Source organism: Labrus mixtus, chromosome 7 (assembly GCF_963584025.1).
Source record: "Labrus mixtus chromosome 7, fLabMix1.1, whole genome shotgun sequence".
NCBI classification, from domain to species: Eukaryota; Metazoa; Chordata; class Actinopteri; order Labriformes; family Labridae; genus Labrus; species Labrus mixtus.
The window spans coordinates 23,478,157-23,490,658 of record NC_083618.1 but is presented as its reverse complement, the minus strand read 5'-3'; the positions used below and the strand labels follow the sequence as shown (position 1 = coordinate 23,490,658).

Below are 12,502 nucleotides of genomic sequence, written 5' to 3'. Positions count from 1 at the left end.
GGTTTTTTACCTGCTTGAGATAACTTTAATTGCCAGTTTACAAATAAAGACCTGGATCTTTTCAGCCCTGTTGCCTTTATTAGAGATGACAGCAGAAGAGAGACAGGAAATGTTGGGAGGAGAAAGAGAGAGGGGGACGACATGCAGCACAGCGCCAAGGCTGGATTCGTACCCACGGCCACTGCGACATGTATGCATTCTTTTATTATTTATACTTGCTGTCATATTTTGGATCATGACGTTTTCTGTAAACTTGTTCTCAGTGACAAAAGTCAATGTCTATGTATCATTATCTTCTCAGTGTTTATGACATTTTGAACAAGCAGGTTCTTCCTCCCGTCCTATCATAACGGCACTCTGCTTCTGTTTTTACTTCTATATTGTGTACATTTTCATTTTCATCTACTTCTTATATGGTAAAGCTACTGAAGCAGCTTGTATTCCTTATAAATCTGTGTTTATGCAATAACGAGATTCTGCTTTTAATTCCTCTGCAGTGAATGTGTAGCATTTTGTATTTCCATTCATTTTTATTTATGTGAGTAAATATGTTGACATCTTCTTTTAGCCTTTACAGCTGCCTCTCTCTCTCTCTCTCTCTCTCCCCCCCTCTTGTTCTGTTTTTCCTCATGAAGATGTGTATGCATGTATGTAAATGTGTGAGTGTCTCAGTCTGAACAGCTGCTCCTCTCAGCACCGCCATTTCTGTAAACATCCTCCTCTAAGCTCCTGAACTTGAGACGCTCTGATCTCCTCTGGAGTAAATAAAAAAAACAGAGCCGCTCCAGTCCTGAGAAAACATCAGCGTGCACGTTAACCAACAGATGCCTTCTTACATTCCGGCTTCTCCTCCTACATCAGCCTCCACTTTAAACCTGTAAGACTTTCAGAAAACACTCGCATTAACCAAACACACGGCGGCGCTGATCTCGGCTGATAAACACACACACACACACACACTCAGTGATTTGAGTGCAGTCTTATTCTAAATGAGATGTATTTGCCACATGTTGGTGATAAATGCTTCTATGTGGCAACGTTGGATTTACAGGAATTAACACTAACGCACTGACCCACGCTCACATTCCACAAATCCATTTCCCAGAGTCCAAATTGAAGTGATATATATTCTCCACGCACCCATGTCCAGGCTGGATTTCCCTGAAGGCGACCGCAGAGTAATGTTCTCCCCTACACCAATTAAATGGATGAGATCACATGTTCAAAGGCAACTTTTAATTAAAAAACATGCCGGCTGAAAAAAGTGAGAAAGGGAGAAAGAATAAATTAGCTGTGTCCATTTTTAAAATAGAGACATCGGACCGGGGACTGAAAGAATGAAAACTGGGTGTTTATTTGATTTTCTCCACCTTTTCTATTTAACTGTTTTTGTACCGGACTGTTGTGGTGAAAAAGGGAGCTGAGTCTGAAGGTAAAGCTCTCGATTTACCGGTCAACCTTCGTTCCAAACCCTCACCTGTGGTCCTGTGCTGTGGGTCGTGACCGAATGAGAATGTGGATGCAAGCAGTCAAAATGAAGGTGGCTGGGCTCGGCCTTAGAGACAGGGTGAGGAGCTTAGACATTTGGGGGAAGCATCTAATCTGATGCCTCCTGATGTATGAGTTTGAGGTTTTCCGGGCACGCCCCAACTGGGAGGACTTGTTTGGGACTCCAGGGTAGAGTTCGCTTAAGGGGCTAGATATCCTGTACCATCTGGTCTGGGAATCCCCCAGGAGGAAAACAAGAGGGACATCTGGGTTGACTTTCTTCACCTGCTGCCACCGCGACCTGACCTCCGATAAGCAAATGTGAGAAAATGGATGCTTTAACCTGATCCATAATGACTTATAATTCGGGGTCTAAAGGACTCAAAGTTTGAGAATTGCTTGAGGCGGATGCTGCAGAACAGTCTCTGATGGCTGCAGCGTAATCTTTCTGATCGAAGTCATCCACCAACAACTGTGGTCGCCGAAAGGCTCAGATTAATATTCTAAGTGTCAACATCACAGAGAGGATCCCTGAAGAGGGAGATGATTTTTTTTAATCAAAGACAGCTGTCGGCAGGTTGCTGGGGGGTGGAGCCGATCCTAGCTGTCATTGGGCGAGAGGCGGGGTTACACCCTGGATTGGCCGCCATTAATTCACTGGGCTAACGGGGATGTTTTGGACTGTGGGAGGAAGCCGGAGTAGACGGGGGATTCAAACCAGGAACCTCCTCACTGTAAGGCAACAGTGCTAACCACTGCACTAACACACACTTAAGTGTCCCTGTGATGATTATTGAATGATTCTGTATATTATGTGAAAAAAATCCCTTCAATGTTAACAAGCTGTCGGAGAGAAGTTTCTACAGATTCATCATGTCAGGAGATTTGACATGAAGCCTCGTCGTCTCTTTATTTTGTGAGAAGCAGCTCCGATAAGTCGGCGGCTACAAAGCTTCCAGTGACTGATGGTGAAACTGTTTCTCAATTTAAAAGAAAATGAAGTCCATTCCTCTTGGTTCCTTTGCATACAAATTGGACGTATATGTGTGAGTGACTTTAATGGCTTTTAAAGAGACCCTTGAGGAACACGGGAGAGGAGAGTGGAGGAAATAAAAAAAAAGGAAAAGAAAGAAAGAGGAGATGAAGGGGGAGGGGAAGAGGAGAGGAGAGAGGAAGTTGTGAGGGACTGAAGTGGTTTGAAATTACCTGATCGGTGCACCGCGGGACTGGGCGGGCTTCAGCAGGATGGTGATGGTGGTCTCTGTCTCGTTCAGCGGAGCCTCAGACTCGTACTCAGGCATCATGGGGGCTGAGGGGAGAACATTTTTTAAAAAAAGATTAGACCCGTTAAAGTGAAAGAAGTCATCTAATTTGTGTAAAAAGCAGATAAATATATATTTCAAGGATTTGAAGACAAAGAGCATTAAAAAAAAAGAAAGCAATAATCTGCTGCTGCTCTTCTGGTCATTTTGGTCTGCCATTATGTTCTCATCTGACAGCAGTGATCTTCTGTAGTATCTATATTCTGTCAGAACAAAACAAAGATGAATGTTCTCTTCACTCCGACAGGCATCACAATCACATGTCCCATTTTTTCACCTGTCATGGCCATCGTATCGGAGGAGCGGTTTCGACGTCAGGCTGAGTAAAACATCAACTCGTTTCCTCCTGATTAGTTTGGCATTCAGGTCATTAAAACACATCCAGCCCCCCCCCCGCCATGTGTCCATACATCTCCATCCGTCTGCACCGCTTCATTTGAACTTTCTCTCTCCTCTGCCCCCCGGGACGAGGTAATGAATATTGGGCTTGGCGTGACATTTGGAATGAGACGCCTCTGTGACGTGTTGAAGTGCTGCGTCTCTCTGAGCAACATGTTAAGATTTAAAGGATGACGGAGGAAAAGGTCGTGCTTAAATCAATGTAGGTGTTGTCAGATGAAACAACGCTGATAACACGCGGATGACCCGTTTACACTCGATCGACACTTAACGATGACAGGACTGAGCATAAGTCTGTGTAGCTCAGTGGGTGAATCTGATGCTGCTCATATATAGCAAACAGCAAAAACATTCCTCAAGGGGTTAAATGTGATGAGTAAAACATTTTGTCTTTAATGCGCGAGAAGATATTCCAAACAGATATTCCTTCTCATTGAAATGGGCCAATTGCAGTGGTTTGGGCATCTGTTTAGGATCCTCCTGGTCGCCTCCCTTTAGAAGTTTTTTTTCTGGGCACGCCCAACTGGGAGGAGACCCTGAGGTAGAGAGTTAGTTGGAGGGATTGTATATCCCGTCTAGCCTGGGAACGTCTTGGAAACCCCCAGGAGGAGGAGCTGGAAAACGTTGCTGGGGAGAGGGACGTCTGGGTTGACTTACTGCGCCTGCTACCAATGCGACCTGACCTCGGACAAGCAGCAGAAAACAGATGGATGGATGGATATTGCACACAAAGCAATGTTTTTCGTCGTCATTCCTTATGTAATATGAATTAGCATAATCCCTGGACGTGGTTTCCTGCTGCTCTGAACGAGACGTTACAAGAACCTTGCAAGACTTCTGCCAACGAATCAGAGCAAAGCATGAAGCAAAGTTGTTGGACACGCCCACCCTGGCAGCTCTTTCAAGGAAACGCCCACCAGGAAGCTCACTCAAATTTCCCCTGCGACTGCAAACAAAGCAGGCCAATCAGAGGAGAGTGGGCATGTGGAGAGTGGGGGGTCTTAAAGAGTCTTAAAGAGACAGTAGCTGAAACAAAGCGTTTCAGGCAGAGGCTGAAATTAGGGATTCAGCAGAGGCCAGTATCAGTGTCCCAGACTGACATCATGAATAGTGAAAGTGAGTTTAATAGATCCTTTAATCATGGAGCCCTGCACATGCAAAGACAGGCAGCAAATGGATTCCAAGATGGTGGTGTGTCTGAACAAGCGGCCATATTGGAAAAGTTGCAACTGAGAACATGTTGCTACTGCAAGTTCAGCAACTCTTCCACAATTGTTTTTTGCCCTCAGTGATAAAACAGACACGCCCCCCCCCAAAAAAGATCAGAGTTACAGAGATTGTCTGCCAAACTGAAGGTCGGAAAACTACCTCAATGTGGGAGAAAATTTGAAAAAGAAAAAAAGAGAACGGTGAGGAAAGACAATCAGATGCCATTTGGGAAATAATTTCTAGAGAAAAAGAGAGCTAAAATTAGAGATGTCAAAGTGATGGAGACGAAGCAGAGAGGCAGAAAAGGGAATTCAGAGATATTAAAACTCCATTCAAAAACAACTAATATAAGAACCCACAGAGACGTCCTCTCTTTCTATAAAAATAGACGCATTAACATCTGAGGATATTCCACAGTCCTCTCGTCTGGAACGTTGATTGTTTTCTTTTTTCGTGGTGCCTTTGACATTCTCCGCAGACAGAGGCAGGTGACATAAACAAGAGGGTTATAAATGGAGGTGAAATGTTCTCCAGACAGACAAACAAAGATGCAAACAGTCTGGCTCATTCACAGAGACAGCTCATGGAGTGTCAGCCCGCCGTTCAGCCAACAAACACGGCGTCAGCGTCTCCTTATTTAACCGATGATAATGCGCTAATAGATATGAGCGTCCCCAAATGTCAGATAAATGGAGAATGTTTACCGGCTATCTTGGTGCTGATGCGGGTGGTGACGGGCGGGCCGAAGCCTTTGTTGGTGGAGGCTTTGAGGGTGAAGAAGTAGGTGGTCCCCGGGTAGAGACCCACGAACAGGTGAAGAGTCTCGTTCCTCAGCTTGAACACCCGTCCCCTCTGCGTGGTCAGGTCAGCGCTGGGGTCCAACGAGCTCAGGGCCTTGTAGGTAATCTGGAAGAAGAACATGATATACCTATCAGCTGAAATTTATGCAACTTTATTAAGACTTTTGTAGTTTTGAGATGAATTCAGAAACTTTAATACAAATTATGATCTCCAGCAGCTCCCTGTAGGAGGTCTGTGAAGATGGAGGAATATTTCAGTAAGTCTGAGCTCATTTGAATCAATTTCTTAAACAGACAACAAGCCTCAGAGTGCGACCCCCCCGCCTCGCCTCGCCTCGCCTCCACTGTCACACCACAGCCGCTCTGACAAACAGACCAACTGGTATTAAATGGTCTTTTTAACTTCAGACAAATCAATGCTGCAGTGGAAGCGATGTTGGCTCTCTCCTTCAGGTCTATGTTTTCTCAACATGATCTCCGCTCGACAAATTGAGCAAATTGACCCGTGGCCACTAAACTAGCCGAGTCACTTCAATAGTTCTTCTGTTAAGAGAACTGTCAATGTCTGTCCTAATGTTGCTACTGGCAAGTTTCCACACTGCACTGCTGCTGCCAATGTCTGCGACCACATGAACACACACACACACACACACACACACACACACACACACACACATCCACACACACGGGAGGACAGCTGTCGTTGTGAATGACAGTCAGTACAAAAGAGTATTGACTGATGGAGAAAAAAACACGCTAATAGCGATTCAACCCCCAAACACATTTCTGCACTTCATCAAGAATGTGTGTCAGGGTCTCTGAGTGCATTTAAGTCTGTCTGTCAGCCTCAAAGGGAGGAAAAAAAGGACTGAAAATCTTAAGTGTGTGTGTGTGTGTGTGTGTGTGTAGAGAACGAGAAAGAGGTAGAGATGGAAACAAAAAGAGACAACATGAATGAACCAGCAGGCACCCAGTGAAGCGGAAACCTCCACCAACGCAGAACTTTTCCTGCATCTAGCAGACCTAATAGCCCCTGGATAGTTTCATGTTTCCTGACATTTGTCTTCTGGGTTTGATTCTTTGACCCGATAGAGAATTATGTAAGGAGAGAGCTGCTTAGCTAACTGCCAACAAGGAATCCCCAGAGGTAAACTTTCCCACCGACAGTAGGGTTTCAGCAAAGCCTGCAAAAACAGGAGAAATCTAAAATTCAAGACGTTCTAAAGATGGGAATGACCTTTACATCAAATCTTGTCCAATAACCTCAATATACCAGCCAATCTCCAGTATTTCAAATCATGCTTAAACTGATAGATAAAGTAAACTGACAACTGAGAGTAGGTCTTGTAGAATATCACACTGTAACAGGTATATAGTAGGATTTTATGGCAGGGCAGATTGTCGTTGAAAACGAGTATTCAATGATATTGTCATTGTGCTCTGCAAAAAGCAACATTTAGACACAGCTATAAAAATGGTCCAAAAATGATACTTCTAAGTGCTTCTCCAAAGGTTTGATTGATTTTTCCGAAAGCCAAATACCGCTTGAGTAAGGACAAACAAAACCTTTATGCAGACGACACTGTGACTTACTTAGATGCCCATTCCTGCACCCAGGCTATCAGTAAAATACAGATTTGTTTGAAACTGTTTCAAGAGTCACAACAAGGTTTTGAGTTAACCCTCAATGAGTAGAAAACCAAATGTATGACTTTTTAGGGCTCATAAAGATAACAGACATCTCTACACGACAAGTGTCAGGATAGACAATTTTAGGGATGTGGTTTGTTGCATGCTCTCTTTCAAAGACACACTCAAACTCATTTGAAGTATCTTAAACCGAGGATTATTTAACCGAAGCCACACACTTCAGTTTTTATTCTAGAAATAAGTCTTATATGTTAACATGATAAAATGTGCATCTTTGACTTTTACTTCTTCTCTTCAGGTTTCTATTGGTTTGCACCGGACTTTCCCCCTCAGCTTGCTCCCTAGACCTGAAACAATGTGCAGAGTTCCACATCTGAATTATTGAATCCCTTTAGAAATAAGGCCCTTAGGTCAATATAGCGGAGAAATGAAATAGCCGTATTCAAGCTTGTTTAACCTTTCCTTGGTGGGTGCTTGTATGTATGACGTTCAGTGTTAAATGTAACATTGAACTTTCCTGTCGTCGTCTCGTCTCTCAGAGAAGAGTATCAATCTCAAGGTACTCAACACATGCACAGTTTAATCATTAAGTATGAATGAGAAAAGAAGGCAAAGATGGACATGAAGGACATGAGAGTGAGGGAGGACATTGAGAAACACGTCCTAATGAGCAGGTGCCAAATAATCGTTAACTCTCCAGCTTGGATTCAGCCTTGGAGGTTTTTTGCATTGAAATCTCATTCACCATCACCCTATGTCAGCGACACCAGAATATCTATTGATGAATTACTCCTTTTTTTTAATTGATTAAATTCAGAATAAATGAAAGGAGTTACGGTGCAGAGACTGAGAGGGAAAACTCATACATGTGGAAGAAGAATGGGACGGACTGAAAAGAAAGATGTGGAAGGACACAGCGAGAAATATTGAGACACTAAGCTGTAAAGAAAATCTGCAAACTAGGTCCAAAGACATGAGCACAAGAACTCACTGATACAAGCCATTCAACATTTAAATTACAGGAAAATCTGGTGTGTAAGACACACTTTGAATACCTTTTTTTTTCATCTAAAAAAGTTGGCTGCGTTTTATACACATATCTCCCGTGCTGCCGCCACCATCACAAACTTCCCTCGAGATGGCATGATTGAAAATTCATCCCCATCCATTGTGTATTGCAAGCTGATTGTATGCTGCACTGGGATATATAGCGACACAGACCTGGCTGGCTGCATGTAAAGCAAACGGTTTTTGATTGAAAGACTTCTATATTAAAGTTGAAGAGCGACCAGCGGAGTCGGGCAGCGTACCTAGCTGTCGGTACTTCACAACTTTCACCGTAGGCTGAGAGCTCAACTACCTTAATGTAGCTAGTAGGAGCGCAAAAGAGCGACACAGCTGCACAGAAACTGCACGTTGTAGACCTCGCTCAACACAACTCAAATGGTCACACAGGTAGAGAGTCTCTGGGAAACCCCCCAAAAAAACAGACTGCGTCTTATAAAACCGATGCGACTTATATTCTGGACTTTATGGTATGTAAAGATTATTTTAATGCTACTTTGGGGTTACTATCATCAATTTACTGTACGTGCCAATTGATTGGAAAATGTCATTGACAAGAGAGAACGTTCTTCATCATATGTCAAATCAGAAATATGAAGTGAAAGAAAAAAATGGAGGTTGAGAAAAAAAGAAGAATCAACAGCCAAACTCCAAGAGAGAGAGAGAGAGAGAGAGAGAGAGAGAGAGAGCAACAGAGCTAACAGACACAGAGTGATAACAAGTGATGCATATGGATGTTTGGGTAAAATGGCTGCCTCCGAGGCTGGAGGTGATGTGTCTGTGTGTTTACATGTGTGTGTGTGTGTGTGTGTGTGTGTGTGTGTGGGGGAGTGAGGCAGTGGAGCACTCGTGGACGTCAGGCGGCACTCGTCGCTCCATTAGCGGATTCAAATCCAGTGCACTGACAGCTGGCTGCCACGCTCTGACTTCAGGCCTGCAGGCTGGAGTGGTGATGTGTGAATGTGTCACTGTGTGATGTGCAATGTGTGTGTTTGTGTGTGAGCGAACGAGAGAGAGAGAGAGAGAGAGAGAGAGAGAGAGAAGGACAGACAGGATACACAAATGTGAGGGTTGAGGAAGAGAAAACAAATCCTTGAGTGAGATATCATAGAAGGAATATCGACCACATTTCAGGCTTGGATGTTTGATAATACAGAGAGTACGTTATCTGTATGCTAGGACTCTTGCTCGGCCAAAGTGGGCCAAACTAAGAGAGAAAGTCCTCCTCCACTTTCCCCTGATATCTCTCAGACAGACAACTAAACGCTCGCTCAGATTGGGAAACTTGGGACCAAACCTTTAGCAGATGGAAGACAGTTGTTTTTTTTGTTTTTTTTAAACTGCAGCAGAAAGTCCTCGACACAGCGGCAGATGTCTCGCAGGCCCGAGAGCGCGCCCCGCTGGCTGAATAAAACATGTTAAATCAATAGCTATTTATACAGACTGGGACTGAGGGGCTGGAACAATAAAACATCATCTATTTCATCTACGCTGCACTTTGAGTTTGCACATCGATAGCTGTTATTTTATAAGTCATGAACGTCTCTGTGTTTTTATGGGTTCTTCTCTCTCGCTCGTTCCTCTTGTCTTACCCCCCCTCCCCCTTTCTCTCCACGATACGTAATGGACTCCCATTCTTTGTTTTATTATTTTTTCTTATTGAGGCATTTTCTCCACTTTTCTAATATCGCCTATATATTTTTGTTTTCCGCCTCTTTCTCTTCTCCACACTTGATCTACTCACCCGTTCCCTTTTTCTTTTCTAAATGGAGGAGTTTGGGTCATTAACCTCAGGTGTCCTCTCCACTTTTCCAGCCCCCCCTCTCTCTCCCTCCATAGTTGATGTACTTGGAATCGGTAGAGCCATAAAGCTCAGGTTGTTTTATTGGCCAATGAAAAGGCAAGGCGCACGGTAGGGCAATGCATCTTGGGTAATAGAGTGTGCGTCTGTGGGGGATAACTCAGCGGAGGGAATGTGCTTTTTGTGAGTGTGTGTTTGTGTGATTGAATTAGGATGGAGGAAGTGAGAATATGAGGCGAACAGAGGACAGAGAAATGAGGAAAGATAAAGAAGAGAAGAAGACAGAGTGGGAGAGAGAAGCAAACTAAGGGATGTGCATAATGAGAGGAAGACAGAGAGAGATGATGCTATGATAATACTGATATGGATTACATTAATTTTTCATAGAAAAAGTAGCAGAGAGAACTCCCATGATTCCCCGCCAGCCCTGACGTCGTCTTTTGCTATTGTAGTATTGATTGAGAGCGTTCATCTTGACTACAGTCAACTCAGTTTTTGGTCCTTTCTTCAATGAGGTGTTCTAAAAATGTCGCTTAATCGTGCTGTCAAAGCTATCTTACATAGAAATGCAGCCGAGGTTAGTTATAAGAAATTAAAAAAGGGCAAGTTTTGGTTAACCAGTTGATTAGAAACAAGGACTCAGGCTGAGCTGATTTACTTTTGAGCACATTTATGAGTCATTAAAAACAACTTGCTGCAGAGTAAAGGACCAAAGGAGCCTTTTGAGTGTTTTTTTACATCTACAATCACTTACATCTACTTTCTTAAACAACAGTTTTCAAGCCCATTACAAATGTTGCCTTTGTACCAAACAATGGCCGACACGTTGTACGTCAGCAGCTGTTTTCTGCATCTGTTAATATGTGCATATGTTGTTTTGGTCACACATTATGCTCTCTGTTTGTCCGTGCAGAAGATTTATGATGCAGGGTGTTGAAGGTGTAGCTTTTACCTTGCAAGCCTCTTCATCAAAAACACCACAGCTGCAGTGTGTGTGTGTGTGTGTGTGTTTTCACTTTGTGTGTGTGTGTGTGTGTGTGTGTGTGTGTGTGTGTGTGTCTTGCTGGGCCGCAGCATTTTGAGCTGCAGCCAAGTTTTTACAGAAACAAACAATGTTTACGAGGCTCCGTCGTGGGATCGCCGCTGTGGAAATGCTATTTCAATTCGCTTTTGTCATTTTCCATTTTTTATTCCGACGATGCCGTTTGTTTTATTAGAAAACATGCTGCACTATCTCTCCACCACTCCGTCCTGTTGAATTAAGGAGGAACGATGTGAGCTGTTTGTTCTCTCTCTCTCTCTCTCTGCTCTGTTTTATGTTGCAACAACTCACCCAAGTGGAGTTTCTCAAATTGTTTACTACCTTTTTACTTTTGGAGCATTTAGTGGAGGCACTCATCCGGAGCAGATTAAAGCCGTATAAATGAAAGAGTTTGTTCACTTACGGCCTGTAAATATGTGTTTTATTTCACAGGGATCTGGGGACCCTAAAACATCCTCTGTTTCATCTCCAAGGCAGTTTCTCATCTTCCTTTTTTTTTTTTACAAGTCTTTTACTTGAGTTTATGTGCGGTGGTTTCTGTTTTTGTTGCCCTCTGTTTGGTCTCGTCTGTTTCATCCTCAATCACTGCAGGAACGTGGAAATGACCATGCTGGTCGAACTCCTCTTTAGCGCAACAATGCATTCATCAGACCTGAAAACAGCTTCATGCACTCTATCATTCATGTCGAAGAAATAAAAAAAACAGCCAAACAATCAGCTCCTCACTGCGATAGTTCAAAGCAACATGATTGGGTTCATAAAGAGGGAACCATGTTGTGTCAATTCAGCTGCAACCTCAAAGGCCATTCCTGGAAGATTCCTGAATATGTCAGGGTGAGCTGAGAGATTCTACAATTCTATAATTATACAACTCACTTAGCAGACGCTTATATCCAAAGCAACATACATCAGAGAGTAAGTACAACACAAGCAGGAATCTAGAAAAAAAAGGGAACAATGTCAGTAAGAGCAAACAATAAGCTTTGAGTCAAGGCATGACGAGATTCTTGCTGAGACATCGTCAGGAACGACAGGAAGAGCTGACTATCGTCAGCATAGCAGTGGTATGAGAAGCCATGAGAGCGGATTATTTAACCAAGTGAGCTTGTGTATATGGAGAAGAGAAGGGGACCAAGCACTGACCCTTGAGGTACCCCTGTGGATAAGCTGTGCGCTTTGGAGAGATTATTTTTTTCTACCATAACTTTGTCCAGATTTTTGAAAGGGATACAGACGTTGGGGTGATCCAATGTGTGCAAATCGCAGGTAATATTCCAGCAAATTCCCAAATTAAAATACCCCTCGACCTTTGCAATCATCCCACAAGTGATAAAGCTGCCTGTTGACATCTCAAGTCGTGCCCTATAAGATCTTCTGCTAACTGTGTCCAGGCCCGGTGTGCATGACACACGATCCTGTCCTCGCTTTTGCTCCCTAACATCTACAATCCTGCCTCCTAACTCAGCAGAACAACAAGAGCATCTCAGTGTGAGTCTACGACAGGATGACATTTAGTTCCACTTTTATTACAGTTGCAATGACACCAGAAGAAAAACTTCTTCTCTCTCTTCTTCTCGTCTTCCCGCCGTTCATCCTGCCACCTCCTGCCTCGCCCTGAAACTAAGGAGGGATCTGTTGTCTTGGATTGCACTGTTTCTGTTTTTAGAAGTCCTCGTTCAGGACGGGCTGTTCTGCGGCTTTCTGGCTTTTAAAATGTCAAGACATT

The 12,502-nt window shown here is 43.5% G+C and overlaps 1 protein-coding gene across 7 annotated transcripts in view; it reads right to left on the bottom strand.

The window, feature by feature from the left end:
- ptprt (protein tyrosine phosphatase receptor type T) overlaps window positions 1-12,502 on the bottom strand; it is a 292,314-nt gene that overhangs the window by 134,903 nt on the left and 144,909 nt on the right. For all 7 annotated transcript variants that reach the window (XM_061041736.1, XM_061041737.1, XM_061041738.1 and 4 more), the window contains exons 12-13: window positions 5,123-5,324; window positions 2,695-2,797 (exon numbers count right to left, since the gene is read on the bottom strand). In XM_061041736.1, coding sequence (XP_060897719.1) covers window positions 2,695-2,797; window positions 5,123-5,324 — 305 coding nt within the window. The remainder of the gene's footprint in view (window positions 1-2,694; window positions 2,798-5,122; window positions 5,325-12,502) is intronic.